This window comes from Parus major, chromosome 7 (assembly GCF_001522545.3).
Source record: "Parus major isolate Abel chromosome 7, Parus_major1.1, whole genome shotgun sequence".
NCBI classification, from domain to species: Eukaryota; Metazoa; Chordata; class Aves; order Passeriformes; family Paridae; genus Parus; species Parus major.
The window spans coordinates 31,694,980-31,715,523 of NC_031776.1; the positions used below are offsets into that span (position 1 = coordinate 31,694,980).

Sequence of the window (20,544 nt, forward strand, 5' to 3'; positions counted from 1 at the left end):
AGAGGTGAAGTCTGTGTGACAGTCAGTAAAAGCTGAATTCAGAGTGCATTGTGTGCACATTGACATCTGTGTGTGTGTTCAGGAAGCAATTTTTAGAGGTTCTTTATACCAATATTTGGGTGGTTTTTTCCATGTGTTTTTAGCCATTACTGTATCTGTGTATTTTTTATTTAAGCAATATAGTTTTTTCTTAACCCTTTTGTTATCCTGTCTACCTGGGCCAGTTGGCATCAATGTTGCAAAGTAAACAGAAGGAAAATCAATCAATCAGTACTAATGAACCACAAAATATTTTAAATTATTTTATTTTGACAAATCTAGCTATAATTATTTAAAATACGTATTCTGACATAGGACCTGACTTATACAGGATTTTATTCTGTAGAAATGATGAAACCTTGGGTAGAGGAGACTTCATTACAAGACTTCATGGATGATGTTTGATAGGAAATGAAGAGGAACAGCATCAGGGCTTGATGAACCCTGTAGGGCCTGTATGTTCCTGGAGTGCTTCAGTGTTTGCCATGCATTTTGCTCTTTATTTTCTCCTTTCCTACAAGTTTATTCTTTGGTGCCCTGAAATAAACAGCTGATGGCAGAGGATGCATTGGAATAAATGTTTATTTCAGCACTTTGGAAATGAGTTTTTTGAAATGGGATCTATCTTGTGGATGTGTGTGTGTGTCTCATTAGCTCATTTGGGTATGGGCTACAGCCAGGTAGTGCAAATGGCAAAATAGTAATGACTACCTACAAACAGAGGCACAGATCTTGTGGGAAAGAAATTATTCTTAGTGTGTGTGTGTTACAGCAGAAGGAAAATTATACATTTAAGAAGTATTGAAGGTGGCCTCTGCATTTTTGGCTGGCTATTTTATCCAAAATCACCAGTGTTTAGAAGTTCAGAACTGAACCCCACATATTCTCCCCAGGACTGATTAACAGTGGTGAGATTTTCCTGCCTATTTGCAGCTGTTTCTTTGGTCAGGGGTTTGGGTGTGTGCATGCACCCAGTTGCTCCAGCTGATGCATGGAAATGTAGAATATACCAATTTAAATTGGAGATAAGCTTCAGCTATGCCAGTCCTGTGGCAGGGAAGCAGATGGTCCTTCCCTGCTAAGCAGAGCCCAAGTCTTTGCTGAGCTCATATGCCTGGTGATACTTGATTGTATTATTCTGACCTTGTGTTTAAGATTGATAAACTCTATGTGGTGGCCATATTCCAGTGAGGAGAGAAAAAACCCCTGACCTACAGCCTGTGATGCTGTACTAATGTCAAATAATATAAAGTAATATCAGAATGCAGAAGAAAATCACTGCAGTAAAGCAATTTAATTTCTGAACTGAGAGCACTTTAATGGGAATGCTCAGGAAATCTGCCATTGTTCCAGCAGTAGAGGTTATGAGGTTGTTTATTCTTTTTTTGAAACTCTGCTGCCTTGTAATTGGTGACTTTGAACCTTTCTGTTGTTTTCCATGTGAATGGTCCTGCTGCTAAAGTAGGGACATGGCTCTCTACTGAGTCTGATTTCCAGGTTTGCCTTTTAAAGCAAAATAATTTCAAATACTAGTTTTCAAATGGTATTATACTGCTGAATGTGCATTATATGCAATGCTTTGCCAGTGAAGTGAGAGTAATCCTCTTTGAACAAAAACTTGCAATAGCATTTACTGAAATGGTGTTGGAAGTAGTGCCAGCTCCCTTTGCCTTTGTTTAATTGCAATTTAACAGTAATCCAAGATCTGTGCAACTGTGACAGCAGTTCTTAGATATAGCTGAGTTTCAAAGGCCCTTCAGTTCATCCATTGCCAATGATAAAAGCTACAGCAGAGCAGTGTATTGATAATAGACTCAAACTTTCCTCTATCCATTGAAAAATAAACAAAAAGAAACTTTTGTCCCTCAAAGCTATAAAGTTTTGCTGTTACAGAAAGGATGTGCTATAATATGAAGAAATCACTGAGCTTTATTCCAGGCTGTGTCCCGCTGTGCTGGCTGAGAAGCCTGGCATGAAGGCATTCTGCTGTAATGTATAAGGGTTGTATACATAACCTAGATAAAATAACCCCCCCAAAATTATTTTTCCCCCAAAAACTGTGACTTTCTGAGTTTCGAAGGTGACTGTGTGCTGATGGGACGTTTGGTTTGAGTTTCTACAGCCTTTTTTTTTTTTTTTTTTTTTGTATTTAATGAAATATATAAAAGTGCATGAGCAGCCTGAAAAGGTTACTTAAAAGTTGTTGGACACTTTCTGTGTTCTGCTGCTTAGAAAAAAATCAATGCCTGAGTTCATGAGAGAAGCCTATTGACAAGCTTGAGCATTTTGATCTTAATTGCTCTGTACTTGTTCCTGCTGCAAGGGGTATGATAATGGCTTGAAGAACATTTGTGAAGGTAAATTACCCTACTTTGTGTGCTAAGATACAACAGCAAAAGCACCAAAAGGTCTGTGGCTCTTAAATCCCATTGAGAAGTCCAGGGCTTGGATTTTATTTGGGCACTTGCACAGTGGGTCACAGTGAATGCACTTTGTAGGGGGAGATGTTGAGCATTGTTCTGATGTCAGTGGGGCTGTGGGTGGCCGTGTCATGGACAGCTGGGGAATATCAGGATGGTGCCTTGCACAAACTCTTGAACCCTTGACTTGGAAGTCTCCCTCCTGCCCTTCTGAGGGACTGTAAATCTCCTGTGATTGTGTGCAAATGAAGCAAGTTTTGCTTCAGCTGTATTATTCCTGGATTCTGCCATGGCAGGGAGAAAGAGGTCTGGAGACCTTCCCTGGATTTTTATTTAAATAATCTCCTGAACCAGGTTCCTGGGAAGAGTCTGCAAACCCCATTCACTTTATATTCTTGAAAGTCAAGTGTGTTTCCGTGGAGTCCACTGGAAGTACTCAGAGTGAAGGAGAAGTAAGAGCAGCATTGTTTAACAGAACAGTTCTGCTCCAGCACTGTTGTAATTAAAGTCGTTCTACTGATGGAAAGCCTATTCTCTGGTGTTTTCTTTAATGTAGTCATAATGCATCAGTCTGAGCTCCCTTGCTGGAACATCTTTCATTATAATCCACTTAGCTAAGTTTATAATTAAGCTTCTAAATTCAAACCTGCTTTTGTTACATTTTTAGGATGTACAGAGACTGAAGCAGGAAAACTTCAGTTAAAACTTCGGTTTTTTTTACCCCAAACAAGTCTATGTAAGTTGAGGAGCAATTAATTTGCAGTACAGTAATTTTATATGCTTGCTTTTAATTTCCAGGACCTTCTTTCTCTATCTTCGAACAATAATTTGATACAATTGAATAGAAGAATAAAGGGAAATAATTAATAGATTCCTACTGTTTTGACTATAGACATCTCCAAAATACCCAAACTTTCAAATATAACTGGTAATGATAGTGATGACTTACTGAGCTTTCCAGCAATGGAGTGTTGAGGAAGGTTGTTGAAGTTGAAGTCTGAAGATGGACCATGAAACTTCTGTCGAGCTTTGCTGATTTGGAGGTTGTGCAGGCTTCCTCCCACTCAGAGCAGTCTGGTTGAGACTCTCTGCTCATTGGTTGGAATTATCTTATCTATGAAGATGTGTGAACACCAAATACTTTTTCAGGCAGTATTTACCCTTACAGTTATTGTAGCAAATTACCAGAGAACTGTGGAGATTAAAGTTTGGATTCCCAGTATGTGACCATTTAGGACAGAAGTGCTGTCAGGCAGTTGTCATCCTGATGTATAAATGTCTCTCATTTGCTCTGTGTGTTTTTAACCAGGATTTTCTCAAATGCTCCTGGAAGAAGAGCAGATATTCTCAGTTACAGTTTGGAGGTGAGGCAGTAGAGGTATAGAAAATCAAGCTATGATTCTCACATATGCAGTCACTGCTGAAATCACAGGGAGTGCTTGTAGAATCGAGTATTAGTGTCAGAGCATGACCTTAGGTGACTTTTTACACAGGAAGTTTCTGGCAGAGTTGGGACTGGAGTGAACTTTGGGTGCCTCTGCTTTAACCAGAAGACTGTTTCCCTCCAGATGTGTAGGGGATAAAACGTGTAGGGTTTGTTTTAGGTATGGAAGTGTAAGGAATTTTAGTGTAGCTATGCTCATCATTAAATTGAATAAAGGACTGGGCACTTAGGTACTTGCATTTGAATGCCTGTTCCTAGTTTCCTTATTCTGTTTTGTTGAATTCCATGCCTGTAACACCAGCATTGGTGTTTTTTTGGAAATCTCTCCCTCAGGCATGGTCTGCAGTTCTTGTCTGTGGTGATCAGGATTGCTGCTACAAGTCATTCTGCCGCTTTAGAACAGAACAGAATTAGCTTTTTGGATAACAGCTTTCTGAGCATGCAAGGCAGACTTTATCTGAGGATAAGGAGTATGATATAAACATCCAGATTATCTTGGAATATCACACTCAATGGGTTTGTGTGTAATAGGCAAACAGTTGCACAGTTACTGCTTACATTTGAATTAAGAAAATTTATTCATGATTAATGATGCTTATCTTTGTACTAGACACCTGCCAAATGATTTATAGCCACACATATCACCTGTAATGGCTCTTCTTTTTTGTTGATGCTATTCAAAGTCTTTGGGATTATTCTAATTGCATCATGTGTTTTAAATGGAGAGAGTTACCCAGGTGTCCTTGTCAGCATTCTCATCTCATACCAAAAAGTAGGTCAGGTTTACCCATGATGGGAAAGGTCACAACTCTCAGTGAAGTCAGGGGGAATTGAACTGATGTATGACAAGGCTGAAATCATGTCTCAGGTTTGGATCAGTTTAAATTCATCTTTTTCTAAATTCAGTATTAAATACTTTGTAAATCCATGTTGGAGCAGATCCAGGCTGAGCTTGCCTAAACCCCAGAAATGGAGCAGAAGGACTGGAGAAAGCCCTTGTCCCATGGAAATCTGGAGAAAAGCACCTGGTCCATTCTTTAACAGTGTATTTTGTGAGAGTGGAGAGTCAAATTTGGACCATCATTTTTTAAATTTTCAGTGTTGGATGATTTTGAGGACTCGGGCTAGCACAGTGCCTCTCACTTGGAAAAACCTGCCTTTGGCTGCTCAGTAGTGGCTGGAAAATGGGAAAAGTTTCCCAGAGGTTTTTTCCCCTTCCTGGCTAAGCAGGGATTAGACTAGAATTTGGCTGTTGGATATTCCATTGAGGTTGAAAATTAAATTAAATTTTGATCACTTCAGAAATAAGATACTTATCAGCTATATGCATGTTTACTTATTTCTAAAATTTTGTCACTGGAATGTGATGTTTTCAGCAAAAATGCAGGTTTCCAAAATAAGTTTGCTTTTCAAACCTTTTAGTTTTATTCAATCCTATCATTAAGAGAATTAGCAGTGGATTAGAAAATGCAAATGTGCTGTTAGGATCATTAGAAAACTTCCACGTGTCTTTTTCAAGACTGCCTGTATATTCCCATCCATTACAGCTAATGCATGATATCCTTGTTTTTCTAAACAAGATTCCATACAAACCAAACAAAATGACGAGGATGATTGTGACTAATCCTCCAAATATCGAAACAACACCTTATTATTTAATTTCAAGAGAATTCATTAGTGCAAACTATTAACTGGCCAGGTCTGGATTATAAAGGATATTGACTAAACAGATAATTTTGGAAGAGCAAGATTTTTTCAGACTAAAGCACGTACTTTAAACATATTTAGGAAATATGTTAATGTGAGGGTGGTGAGGCCCTGGCTCAGGGTGCCCACAGAAGCTGTGGCTGTCCCATCCCTGGAAGGGTCCAAGGCCAGGTTGGATGGAGCTTGGTGCAGCCTGAGTTAGTGGAAGGTGTCCTTGCCCATGGCAGGGAGTTGGAATGAGATGAGCTTTAAAGTCCCTTCCAACCCATACCATTTTATGATATTTATGCAATTCCATGAATTTAATGACTAGTCTCTATGAAATCAATTTTTTAAATATAAATTTCATTTTTTTCTCCTTTCTTGTCTGTGTTTGCCAGTTTACAGCTAGCCATGCTGACACATTTGGGAGTTGAGACATCATGTAACTAAATTTGACGTGAAGTGTTGGTGGCCTTCATAATGTAATTTATTCATATTTCTGTAGATAGCATATGTTGCCTGTGCAATAATTTTTTATCATATCAGAACAGCTACCATTCCAAACTGTGTTACACAAACCTAGATACACAGACAAATTTTTATTGTGCTTTGCTGGGGTGTAAATCAGTGGAATCTATTGAGCTCTGCTGGGGTGGAGGAGATTAGAATCAATGTCATGGTGTCTAATTTATTTCTGTTTTTTCTGACTTAATGTAATCTCTGTTCTTGCTCTGTGGGGAGCAGCAGGCAGTTATCTTTGTAGTCCTGCCCAAAGAATGAACACACGTGAAACCCCTTGTTTTGGGCAGGAGGCTGCTACTCCCAGGGACGTGCTGCTCTTTGCTGACCCTTTGAATGCTGAGATGAAGGCAGTGCATTGAGAAAGCAGCTCATGAGCACTACTGGTGCTTCATTAAAAATCTCAGTGTCTTTATCAGCTGTTATCTGAGGTTTCCTTGGATTCTCCCATGTTTTATGGCATTTTCTGGCCCTGAAGAGCTGCCCTGCAAGTGCAGTGAGTCCTCTCTGTGCGGGGCTGGGCGTGAGGCTCCCCTCCCGTGCTGAAATCTGAGCACACAAATAATTTCTTTCCTGCTTTTGTGTTTTCGTATGTGAAACATACAAAACTGGTGTTGGAGCCAGTGTCACTAATTCTTCTCCTTCCCTTGACAGAAAGTCGGTGACTCTGTTTTCCGACCATCGTAGATGGTGACTGCGATGCTGAAGGCACTGGGCGAGTCGCTCCTCCTCAGCTCTTCTGTGTGAGGTGAGCAGCCATCCTGATGGGCAAAAAATGCTGGCTTGCAGGATTTCTGAGAGCCCTTCTTCCCCACACTCTAGGACTTTACTGCTGCACTGGATTTCTCAGTGATGCTCAAGATTTCTGAGCTTGTGTGCTTCCTATGAAGTCACTTGTGGTCTGTGTTACATTGCCTGGCTGTTGGGACTTGATGGGTTGCATTCTGAATTAAATGTGAATTCTGAACAAAATGAACCCAGAAGACATGAGCAAAGCATACATGTGGTCCCTTGCCCATGTTACTGCATTTGGTCAGGTTGATGGGTTTTTAGGTTGTACATGAGATGCTGTTCATCTGAAATGCGAGAATGAACTAAACCAGATAACAGATATTGCATTGTATCTCCCACTGTAGTTAGTCAATATCTGATTAAATGTAATTGCATGAATTTATCATGATAGAAACTGTTTCAAAGTAATTTGAATACAGCCTGGAATTAAAAGCTCTACTGTATATTCAGTGTGTACAATTTCCAGATTTATCTTCAGCTTCTTATCAAGAACGATGCTGTGTATTATGTGCTATGACAATGTTGCTTTTCATAAGGTTAGGAATGTAATAGAATTTTCTGGACTGAACTTCTAATAACTGATAATTTTAATGAAAACCACCAAGATTATGCCCATGAAGACAAATCTTGAAGACAGGTGTTATCTCCTTCCTTATGCAAGTATGGATATGACATTTTTACCTATAAAAATAGGATTAATCACTAATAAGTAGAACTATGTGGAGAATTTTACCATGGTATAAATACAAAAAGCTGTTGCATCAGAAAAATTAATATGTAAATTTACATCAGAAAGTTGTTTGATGTGGAAGTACCATGAATGTTTTTTGAGATTTTTAAATTGTTCTCACCTGAATATGGATGAATCCAAAATATCTTGAAACTCATGTAAAATCTGCCTGAGTGTCTAGTTGGTCATCTTGTGGAATGAGAGACACAAAGATTGGAATTATTAGACTGAATTGGAATTTTTAAGATTTTATTTTGTTGTATGAGTTTCTTAATCTATGCTGTTTGGAGGATTTTCTGTAGTATATAAACAATGGGGGTGTTTGTTGAAGCTGGTATTTAGGACTTGGTCTCCTGCTTTGTATGAAAGAGCCAGAGAAACATTCCTTCTTGCTTCCAACACCACTCAGTGATTATTTTAATGAATTGTGTGGTCTAAAACTGCTGCAGCAGCAGAACTTGATCCACTCCTGCCTCATTCACAATGTGGTTCTGGTATTTGTCTGAAGTGTTGGGGACCTTAATTAACATCCCTTAGCCAGAGAGACCTCTCTGGAGTAACTGGTCTCTGACTTGGAGCTCAAAGATCCAAAGGGATTTGTTTGAGTGTCCCAAATTCCATAGAAAAGCCTGTGTAGGTCTGGTTTTCCTTTTCAAGCTGGTCCATCCTGTGCTAATAAACAACCCCCATTTTCCTGCTTTTCCTGCTGCATTTCTGATGTTGCTCTTGTGTGTCCCATGTCTTACTCAGGGTTTGGAGCTAAAACACTTCCAGACCTGCATCTTAAATGTAGGGTGTGGGGTCTGGATTTGGAGCTGAAATTTGTACATGGAATCCACTCTCATGTTGGTTTAGTCTCTATCATGATAACATTCCTGTTTTAGCTAAGGAGAGGAAAGAAGGGACACACCACACACTGCCACTGGATCCCTTGCCATTTATTGGCACTGGCAGATTTCTTCTTAAGAGCCTGCTAAAAGCATTTATAGTACTTTGTAGGATGGGACTGTATGTTCTCTGGGAGCTGGCCCTTCCTCTCTCTCTTCCCCTCCTCCTTTTCTTTCCTCCCACTCCAAGTGAAACACCTGTAACAGACTTCTCCTCATCAAATCTGGCACATACTGGAGTGGAAAATCCAGCGGACACCAGGTTACCCTTGGGCTGAGCCTTTGTGGTTTAAATATTTTAATAAACCTTCTCTTTTTGTTTTCTTTTTTTTGTTTGTTAATTCTAGGGCCAAAGAATACAAGAGACTGAATTATCTGAATTATGCTTCTACAACAGAACTGGGTTTCTCCTCATTGGGCATGGCAGAGCCTGGGGAAGCCCTTCCTTTTGTTTGTTTTCTTAATGTTGCAAACAGCTGATCTGGAAGCCAGGAGAGGTCACCAGTTTGTCTGGAAAACAGGTAGGAAAAAGCTATATTAGCTTCTCTACTAGGTATTTGCTGTATTAAAGGATGGTATGATTGTCCTTTCTCTGTTCTGTTTTAGTTCAATAATGAATTATTAAAGTCTGATAATGTCTTGTATTCTATTTTTTTTTTTTAAACATAGAAGGGGTTAATCTGTGTTTGACATTAGTAATCTACATGTCTGTTGCAATTATGCACCCAGAGCATAATTCTGGATTCATTAATGCTTTTCATCTAAGAGTATTTTTACTGGATTATCATCCTAATGTTGCTTTCTTCGAAATATTTAATAATTTTCTTTTAATTTTTGTATGCAAGGGGCACACCAGCATCTCTCAGGATGAACTCAGTCAGAAGTGCATGCTCTTGGTTGATCTATTCATAATTGCATTGGCACATTTAGTGAATTATTTCTGTTCCTCAGTCAGGTTGGATAGATGCAGAGGTGGAATGTGTACAAGATGTGGAAACCTGTGAAGATGCTTTGGGAGCACCACGACTCTTGGTGGGTGGGTTGGAGATGGGGTGGTACAACTGACAGAACCAAACATGGTGCATTGGATGCTTGTTTTGTAGCACAACACACAACAGCAGAGGATGTTCAATGAAATGGAAAGATTGGCAAATTTGGGAAATGTTTACTTAAAGTGCTTAATCAAAAATACCCAGCTGAACCAGAGGTTTCATCGCCCAGGATCCCTTTGAGGTTTGGCCTTTTGTGACTGAGCAAGAGAGCAATTAAATGTAATGAAAAAAAAATTTTCCCTCTTTTTTTTATTTTTTTTTTTATTTTTTTTTATTTTTTTTTAATTTTTTGAGAGGTTCTTTGGTATTTTGGTTATCTGTGTTTTAATTACATTTCTGTAGAATGTAATAGACTGAATTAGTGGAATAATGAAGTAATTTTTCTGGGAGAACTCCTGTCCTTCTGATAGGGTCTACACAAACCTCCTGCCGGGATGCTGGTCTGAGGAGCTGGGGAAGGGCTGGTAAAGTACAGCATGATACTAGATTTCTAAAGACTTTTTCTTTACACTGTCTAGCATGTGAAATGAGGAGGAAATAATCAATGACTCTCTTTCCTCCAATTCACTGTTATTTACATGATTTTTGAACAAGCTTTGAAAGGTAGAGTTGTTTTCTTAAGACAAATTAGAGCCTTCAGTGCTGTCTGTCTTCTCTTCAGTTCCAAAGCATGTTGTACTGTCAGTCTTTAGGGCTGTGCAGTGGAAATCATAAAATTTTAATTGACTTGGTGATTCCAGCTGAAAATAAAGAGCTTTCAATGCTTCAAAGACATCTGGGGCAGATGTAATTAGAACTAAGGAAATTTGGTGCCCAGGTTTGTGTGGGCTCCATGCTCTGAAATCCCCACAATGGGCTTGTTGTAAAGGTTCCTCTTCCAGATGCACAAGAAAATTGTCAGTTCTTGTGACTCCCACAGTGGATTAAAAATATCTGCTCTCTTGAGAGTAACCTTAAAAACTTTAAATCCTAAGAGTATTTTGATGTACTTTCTCTGCTTATGGAGTGACATGAGGTAGAAAACAGCTTTGACTGAAATGTTTTCCAAATGAAAATACCTTGTGAGTTTCAGCTAAATGTATTGTCCTGATTGAGGAAAAAAGATTTTTTTTCCAATATTTTTAAACATTACCCCCTCCCTTTTTTTTCCCCCATTGAAACATTTTGTTACAAGTTAGATAAAAGTTACATCTAAGCCCCAAATGTTTAGTTGCAGGTTGAAAAATTGAAATAATATGTTCACCCAAATAATTTTGTTTTGCTGAGAATCTAAGTATAATTTGAGAAGCTCCTACTTCCTCTGCAGTAATAGTTTGAAGCATCAGCATTTCTAAATCCTGAATCTTGTGGTTTTGCAGTTGTCCTAAGAAATAACACAATGGGCAGTAAATGGCAGTCTGCTGTCAGGGTGGCATATGTAGCTTGATTTTGGAAGCATTTTCATACCTTAACTGAAAAGGTTTTTTAGCTATAAATAATCACAAAGGTGTATCTTTCAGAAGATTAAAAGGAAGTGTTTTGGAAAGAGAGGGGTGGTGACTTAAATTGAAGAGGTGGATCTAGAGAGGTAGAAGGGTTAACATAACCCCTTGTGGCAAGGTATTAATAATAGAATAACTCTGGGATGTAGATCATGGAGATCTTGACCTGTTGAAACCTGTGGCTTCTATAATAATTGTAAAAAAAACATCCTATAGTTTGAGAATTTTTGTGCCCAATACAAAATAATAAAAAGTGAATGAAAGCACAGCACAGTGAACCTAAAATTAAGTAACTTTTAAAATAAAAGCTGAGCAGATCCATTACAATAGAAAGAAAACCTGCAGCTGTTGTCCTTTTTCTTAATAAAACAATCTGATGAGAAATGAGAAATCCATAATGGGAAAGGGGATGATCTGTTCTGTTTTTAAATCTACAATTGCCTGTTGTAAAAGTTACTTACCTGCTGTGGAGAAATTCAACTTCTTATTGAAATGTCATGCTTTATAATTAAATAAGATTAGGCTACTGAAAGCTCTGACTTTATGAAAATGAATTTATATGTACTGAAATAAATTTTCCTAGCACACACAAATCCAGGGAGGCATCCTTAATATGGATGGGGCTGGGGGAAAGAAAAAAATCATATCATTGCTGCAGTTTATAATACAGACTTTTTTTTCAGCTAAATCCTTGACACTGTCTAATGAAGACTTGTACATTTTTGTGCTGGGCTTTTAGTGGCCTTGGTCTAGGGGAAAACAACAGTACTGAAATCACTGCAGCTACAAAAAACCTCAGGCTCTGTAATTCTAAAACATGAGAACTTGGCAGTGTGAGGTAATTTTATACATAGCCTCCCCTCAGCTATTCAGAGGGCTATCACTTGCATGTTGCTTGTTTGTGGCCTGTCTTGAAACCATTTATTTTGAGTTTTTGGCTTCTAGAAATTATAAATTAATATGTGTACCCTGTTTTCCAGTGGCCACTAAACACGAAAGCAATAATCGTATCAGCTGAATTACTCAGCAACATAAAATAACTGAATCATTTTCTCACACTTGCTAAATTTAATTGGACCTAAATTCTTGTGAGTTAATAGTATTTAATGCAGTTGCCAATTAGTAATTTGCATATTTCACCCTGTTAATTTTCTCCAACACTTCAGTAGTCCTAAGAGTTCCTGGAATTTCTGAAGTGACACTATGCCTATGTTTTAGTGATGACCATTCAAGCTTTTGAAACTATGTATTGACACACACACATGAGCCCACAGCATAATTCTATTTTTTTTTATTATTATTATTTTTTTTTTAATTTTTAAAAATTTTTTTTGGTGAAGCTTTAAAATGTAATTCCAAAACCAGAATTAAGTGTAAGATATGTGCAAATATTTTGGGTGCTTTAGGGGAAAGGGCTGATAATTGGGATTACAAAAAGTGCTGGAGTGTCTCTTTCCACATATTCTTTTTGTAGCTCATGGACAGGTTTCTGTCTCCCCTTCACTGCTGGTGTCTTCAGCTCCTTCACAAACTACACTTCAGGCATGTGCTGTTTCCCCCAAAATACAAACAGAATGAAAGATATAAGGGACATAGCCCATAAAAGGCTCTCAGAGCTAAAGCAATGACATAAGTTTATTTTTTAATGTGGGAAATACTATAAAAACATTTTTACTAGGATGAAAATGCCCTGATTTTTTAGAAAAACTGTTCTTTGGTCATGGTAAAAATGCTGTCTGTCATGGAAATAATCCTGTGTCTGCTATAGAAGGGAAGAAGGGGACTGTTAGAAACCAGATGTTGTGTCCCAGTAAGTTTTCCTTCTCTAGAAAAAATGAATCAGGATGGCTGTTTAGCCCAGCAGGGACATGTCCCTGATATGAATGGAAGAGCACTGAAAGTGAGGTATCAGACTGGGAAATGGGTTTGTAATGATTCTGATCACAGCAGAGAGATTTTTACCTGAGGAAGAAACCATTAAATGTCTGGAGTTTGTGGGCTTTTGGGAGCCAGGTGTGTGAGCTGTAAGTACTCCTGCCCGAGGTGAGCATATAAAAACTTTAATTTGGAGTTTCTACCTGTATCTGAAAGTCATCCTTAAAATAGGGTTAGCAAATGGGTTTTGATCTTTAGTCATTCTTCAGAAACAATCCATAATGGAAAAGGGACGAAATGAACTTTTCAGAGAACAACTTCTAATGTGGAGGAACTTTGAACCACTTGTGAGTGTGGGTGAGCCAGCCCTGACTATGATGAAAAAGGTCTTTTGTTCTCTGTTCTCAGATAATACTGCCATAAAATGCCCTTTCTCAAGATTGTAATTTCAGGAAGGTCAAGTGCTGGTTTGGAAATGCCTTTGACCTTATGTCTTAAAAGACAAGCTTTTACCTACGTACACCAAATGTTAAAAGGAGTCCAGGTCTTCAAAGGACAGCGGAGCTCAAACCTGCTGACAGGAGATTCAAAAATAGCTCTGCAACAAGTGAAATTTTTCTAAAAGCTCGACAAAATGGAGAGTGATTATCTGTCCTAAATGAAGTGGTTTCTTTATTTGATAGGATAACAGCTCATGAATGAAGCATAAATGGCTTTTTAGTCATCTTTGTGTGGTGTCTGGAAGGTTTATGATGTATCTGACTGATGCTTCCAAGCTTCTCATTGTGTGGTAAACATTCGAATTGTGGGTTGTTCTCATGATGTTTTGGTGGAGTTTTAAATGCTGAAACTTTCAAGTGGAAATTTAGCCTTGATTTAATCAAACTTTGTATGATTCAAAGGATCTTCACTATGCTAAGAGGTTGTAACAGAAATGATGCTCCTGGGTTATAGATTGGTGTCTTGTAGTATTGACAGCAGAAGCAATTAGTAGTTTAAAAAAAAAAACCTGTTAAGTTCTGTTCTCAAAATAACCAGGACACTGCCATAAACCTGATAATGAGAACTTGTTCTAAAATGATAAATCTTCTTATTTTTACCTTTAACTTTATTCATGGTCAGTTTATGCTTCTGTTCCTGAGCCAGACTACTCTTTAATTTAAGTAATTCTTCTTTTGGTCATTGCTGCTAATGCATTTATGAATTGAGGATACCAAGCTTCTGGACTCCTGTGAGTAAACTTAGAACTGGTTGATCAAATGAAATCTTTTCTTAGCACTGCTCCTCAGAATTATATAAAATCTCAATTAAGATTCCACCTACTGATATTTTGCTATATTTAATTGGAATTAGAAATGTCTGGCTTAAAATATCTCAGAATAATTTTTGAAAAAATATTTTGTAATGAACAGTTTCATTTGGAGCAGTGTAGTTGTTTTTAATGTGTTGGCGTAATTTCATTATGTAGCCATTAAAATTTGAATTTGAATAAGAAAATAGTACTTCAGTTCTAAATTTGTCTAAAATAATTACTTACAAATAATATTTTATGAGACAGTATAAATTATGCTTCTATTTCTACAAAACATTTTAAAAAACCAATAACATTTGAAGATTCAAAGGAAGTTGTTTTGCAAAATTTCATTAGGAGAAAAATTTAATATGCTGGTTGATATTAGTCACTGATATTTGAGAAGTTGTAAGGGTAGTGTCAAAGCTAATCTCACATTTCCTCAGACAGAAGTGCAGCTGTTTCAGATTGATAAATATTTGGTTTTCTTTCTTTTTTGTTCCTTACCATTTCCTATCCACATTTCCACCCTTCTGTTCCATGGATCTCAAAGTTTTATTACATGTGGTTCTGCTGCTCCACTTCAACCATCTTATTCCACTTCTGAGATTGGTATCATCATCTGGTCTTATTTTCTCAACAGCTGTATCCAGCTTGTCTTGGAACTGTGGACATGCACCTGTTGCCTTAATTTCTAACCCTCTGCAGGGGTTGGTCAGTTCATGTTTAGGTGGGTGAGACATTTCAAAGCTGGGGGAGACCTTATTTCCTCAGGCAGGAAATCCTGCTTGAGTGGTGCAGAGAACAAGACAAATGTACACCAGAAGAGTTCCATTAAAGCTGGAGAAGCTTTCTTGTGCTGTAACATCATTTTCCAGCCTGGTCTTTCCTCCAGGTGCTTGAGGTCTGCTGCTGGGTTGGATAAATGCAACAGCAGCCCATGGCACACCCAGCTGGGTCCTGTCCTTATTCCACCGGGCTGAAAGCTCCGTGTATGGGACGTGGCTGAAGGACCTGTGGCACAGGGAGTGCCAGCCAGCATCAGAGATGTTGGAATAGCATCTGGAGGAGTTTGGGATGCTGGTTAGAGATACAGACATACTTAAACTGGTGCTGTTTTTCCTTGTCTGTAAAACTTGGCTTGTTTATTAGCTCTGGTTTCCTGTGGGGAACTGTAGACAGCAGAGGGAGGTTCTTGGTGGCACTGCTTAAAGAAGAAATCCTTGGCTTATTATATTTTCTTAGAAAAGCACTCCAGCAAGCAGTACAGGCAGCACGGAGTACCAGTCCAATTAAAAAGGCAAGCAGAGGAGGAACCGAAATAACCCTGAAATAAATGCTGAAGTTAACACTTGGTGTGCTTGGAGTATGAGTTCCTTGGCAGAGGCGAGTGCTGAGGCTGGCTGTGGGCTGGCTGCCTTCAGGAGGGAGATTTTGCAGTATGTGCCCCGTCTTTCTGTTATTGTTTGGCTTGCAAAACTATTTCAGCAGTTCTTTTACAGTCAGACTGCCTGCTTTACCAAGCATCTTTGTCAACCAGCATCAGATGTTCAGTAGGTGGTGGTTTAAACTAGATTACACAGGAGATTCACACTAATCTTTTAATGTCCCTCTTCTCTTCTTGAGAATAATAGTTTTTGAGAATAAGGTGCTTTTTTCTGTTTTTTGTTGGTATTGGGAAAAGTATGTTAGGCTTCTTATGCTTTTCTTTCCTCAATAGTTACTATGGGAACAGAGCTGGGGGTCACAGGGGAAAATCTGCAAAAGTGGTTTCTTTTAAATTGTTCATTTTAAAAAATAAAAAGATAGCTTATTATTGGAATTGTGGTACTTTCATTCAACTTTGTTGGATTGTATTGTTGTACATATTTCAGTCACAAAAGAAGCACAGTGAGTGGCAAGAAAAACAGATGGGGATGTTTTTGCAGTTTTTCCTTGGGGTTAATATTTTTTTAATTGAATGCAGCTGTTGGAAAGATTTCTGTTGTTATGTATAGGCGGAGCATTAAAAATGGATGATCACATTTTCAGCCTGTTTTAGTGGAGTACGAGATTTAATTATTCTGCTGCCCTTGTTCAGAACCCTGCAGGTTTTTTTTAAATAAGTATATCTTAAGGGTTTTACTTCTCCACTTAGTTGAATGATTTCAGTATATAAGGGTAATCACTTCCTTATTCAGCTCTTGTGTGGAGCACAGTTGTGGTGAAAATAACACAAAATTGTATTAGAAATCCCTAAAATACATGTTGTTGTTCTAAGCATGCAAGTTATGCTGCTGACTCTTTCTAGGGTTTCTTCATGAGGTTTGGGAAGTCTGCCCTCTGATACCTTTATTCCCTAGATTTTTTTTTTCTTCTGCTGTTTTTGAGAATAGTCTTGTCATCATCATTTTGTTGTCTTTTCTTTTCTTTCCAAAAAGAAAAAAGAATTTCTTTGCATACTTTCTTAGTTTCGGGAAATTTGAATGGCAGAAGCTGGGGACACAAAATAGAGAAGTTAGAAGGGATATTTCATGGTAATCCAGGTTATTTCCATAGTCTTGACACTTTAATTCAGTCACCCTCAGCTAGTGGATAGATATGGTGGAATGACCAGTTAATGTAGGAGTTTTGAGCATCAGAGCTTCAGTTTGCCAGGGCTGAGACCTGTCCAAGTGCAGGATGTGATTCCAGAGGCACTGCCTGGTCCTTGCTCTTGCTGACACTGCCTGGTCTCTCCCTCTTTGCAGAATTCTGCAGTTCCTTCCTGCAGAGACTTTGAAAGCTCATGGTTGAATGTGTCTCCGTGTAATACTTGCGTGTAACAGTGATTTAGGATTATAGAGCTAAGTTTGGAAAAGCATGTTAAACCCTCATTATAGTGGTTCTAAATACATTGGTTCTGTATGCTGGGGGTGAGTTGTAGACAGCTGCTGAAGCAGATCCAGCTTTAGCGTGGCATGTCCTGTAAGGCCAGCCATGAAAAATCACTTTTCAAATGAGAACTTAATAAAAACTTTCCTGCTCTGAACGCTAAGCCCTGCTCCCCGTGCGATTAGTGGTTTCATTTCTTTCCCAGCAGTTGGGTAATGATTATGGCTCCAGATGCTGCAGGAGTGATAAAGAGAGTGATTAATTTCACTTGAAAGGGCATATGTTCAAAGAGAAGCCAGCCCAGCGCCTCCGACACGGAGCCCACACTGCTGAGTGTGTGCGCCGTGGTACCCAGCTGATCCCGGGGATAGGACCAGGCAACCTCCCTGAGTTACCTTAAGCAGTAATTTGCTGCTTGCTTGTTGTATTATTTTCCCAGGATCTGTTTAAAAGCTCTTCATGGCTCTGTAAAGCAGTGCTGTCAGATTTTTGGCTTTGAGGAGGGGCTGATGTCACCAGCACAACCCAAGGAACTGCGAGTGAGCTCGGGGTTGTGTTTACACCCTGTACAGAATTAAGTGGTAATAAGGGGTTCATGTTCCCTGGCTTAGTCAACAGCAGCTTTGAAAGTGTTCCTACGCTTCATTTGCAAGAATAGTTCGTGCTGTATGACTCTGAAAAATTCTGACATTTAAAGCATTATGTTTTCAATTTGCTTAACAATTAAATGTGCAAGGTAGGTACTTCTTTAAGTCTTTATCAGGACTTTATTGACCCATTGAATAAGTCAACAGGAATGTGAACCATGAGTGGACATGCCACCCGTGTGATTATATCCAGGGGATATCTGGTGTTTATTGTGTTACCAACTGAAATTTTTCACTGTTTGGTGTCTTTTGGGGTTTATTCTGTCACCCCTGAGATCCAAAGACCTTCAAATTTCGATAGTGTAATAATATCCACCTACATATGAGGCATGTTTTACTTCTCTATATGGTGACATTTATAATCATAACTTTCACAGGTTTGGAGCTGCTGAAGGGAAAACTTCAGTACTTGTGACATCTTGAATATCTTTTGACCCATTAGTTACATTTATATCACCCATCTGCTTCTTAGAAACATAAGCACTTTTCTTCTATCTATTGAAGAACTTCATACTGGAAACACTGGATAGAGAAAAAAATACTTAATTTTCTATGCATTCAATAAATTTAGATGTGTATTAGCTGCAGAGCTTTGAAGCAGCTGTCTGGATGGTGTACAGAATTAGAGTTTCTACAGACAAGGATTAAAAGGAGGCTTTAGTGATTAAACACCAGAAAGTTTCTGGAAGTTATTTTATTAACTGTAGTGCTCATAAGGCAGCACTCATGTTTTTATTGTCATTCCCTTAATATTCTTGGTTGCATTAATAAAATAATGCTGTATCCAAGCAGAAGTGAAAACGAATTTCATTAAATTATTTGCAGCTCTGTGTGTAAAATGCATATGGTGTATCACTAGAACAACTTACGTAAACTTTAGTGTTTTCAGTTAAACTAATTCAGTACATCTGTTTTTCAATTTGCATTAAATATTTCATAAGTGCTGTGTAGCTGTATCTTGATTTAAAACGTTGTTTGTGTGAAATTTGTGATTCTGCAGGTTGGAAGTTGTATCTGCTTTTAACAGGAGGCTCTCGGATTCATTTTGAAGTTGCAGGAATCTCGTGATGAGGGTTTATCCAAACTTTTAACTGTTATTGATCCCCCTTTTCTCTTAAGGAAATATCAATGCTCTATCTCCTGCATTCCTCTGCAAAATGCCAAGATGATCTTGCTTTCATGATTGTCTCCAAACAATTTCAAACATGAGAAAGTCTGTAAAACAACCTTCCCAAAACCCCAAGTACATCCCTGCACAGCACTGGGAAAATTATCCATGTGTCTGAGTGTTAAATGTGTTGCTTAGATGTCCGTGCCTGTGTGTGTGTGTTCATGCATTCATTTTTGCCTGTGTTTTATGTCACCCGTGTATAATTGCAGCGTTGCCATCCAGCCAAGGGCATTGGCGTGGTGGCAGAAATAGAAACAGAGCTGCAATGTTTTGAAAAGACTGGGGACAGATCAAGTGGGAGACGGGGAAGTCGGAGTAAATGATGACAGTAATGTTATTGTGCCCTAAGGGTCTTGCAAAGTACAGTACTTAAAACCCAATTTTTTGCTTTGTAGATAAGTGAGCGTGTCTCGGTTAAATCAATATACGTGTGCAATAGATGATAAAACTTGGTATTACATACCTCCTTTGATATTTTTTATACTTACTGCTTTAAAGGTAACATTGTATTTATGTGCAGAACATCCACAGTACTTTATGCCTTTTGTTATGAGCTTTCCAAGGTGTTGTTTGGTTTAGTAATGGGAGCTCAGGCAGCCCGAAATTATCACTCTCATGTTGGGTATTTATTGATGGTTAATTGACTGCTGACCTTTGCCAGGACTCTCTTCAAAGAGCAGGGAGTGATACCAGGGGATAGTAAATCAAAGAAATTGAAAAGCAGGTGAGAAAATGTAATTCTATGCAGTTACATTCAAATTTCAAAGCTGTTTTTTTTAGATAAAAACAAAGGTTAAAATCAAACAACTCCTAACCCCCATGCTTTTCCCATAGATGTATATTTCAATGTGCTCCAGTATAAAAAAGAAAGTTTTACTTACTCTTCTTCTTCACTGTGATTTACTTGTCCTTGATTGATTTTTGTTTTTTAAATGGACGAACCAGCTTTCAAAGTCTTCAGAATGATTTAGTTATTACAGCACACAAGGCCCCAAATCAGATTTAAGCTTTTTTTTGATATAGTTTATGGAATACACCAGCGAACAGATGCAGAGGATGGAAAGCTGCTGGTACTCAAATCAACTAGATGATTCTGCAGGCAGAAGATTCCCCGTAGACCTTAACTGAAAGGTCAGGAGGCAACCTTAGTATGTGCTATTTAATCCAGTGTCCTTGGGATAAATGTATTGTAACTGTGTCTGTGGTGTATCAGGAGCTAAAGAACTGGTAAAACTCGCAGAGTTCTGACTATATTGCCAAATCAAGCTATGCTGCATTCAATAAAGCAATTACATAAAAAGCATTATAGTCAACTCCAATTCCAATACCAGCAGCATGATCAATCATTTTCAATCCAAGGGATGGTCTAATCGCTTTTTGTTGCTGCTTTGAAAGGTTACATTACTCAGTTATCTTGCAGCTGAGCAACCTTTTCATGTTTGCTTCATGTAGGATTTTATAAATGTTCTTTCTTTTACTCAGTGTTTTGGTATGGCCTGTTTATTGAGAGTTAAAAAATTTCCCATATCTTTCCTTATCCCAATAACTTTTTGCAGTTCTTAAACCTGTTTGGAATAGAAGACCTAATTGTCATGATCAACAAACATGTTTTTTTAATCTATTTATCTTGATGAAATCCCCTTTTTGCTCCTGG

General features: G+C 38.3%; 1 protein-coding gene across 1 annotated transcript in view; it reads left to right on the plus strand.

Annotated features, from left to right (window-relative positions):
• Nucleotides 1-20,544, plus strand: part of THSD7B (thrombospondin type 1 domain containing 7B) — a 297,251-nt gene that overhangs the window by 46,933 nt on the left and 229,774 nt on the right. The window contains exons 2-3 of the mRNA XM_015635401.2: nt 6,766-6,859; nt 8,868-9,041. Coding sequence (XP_015490887.1) covers nt 8,903-9,041 — 139 coding nt within the window. The 5' untranslated portion in view covers nt 6,766-6,859; nt 8,868-8,902. The remainder of the gene's footprint in view (nt 1-6,765; nt 6,860-8,867; nt 9,042-20,544) is intronic.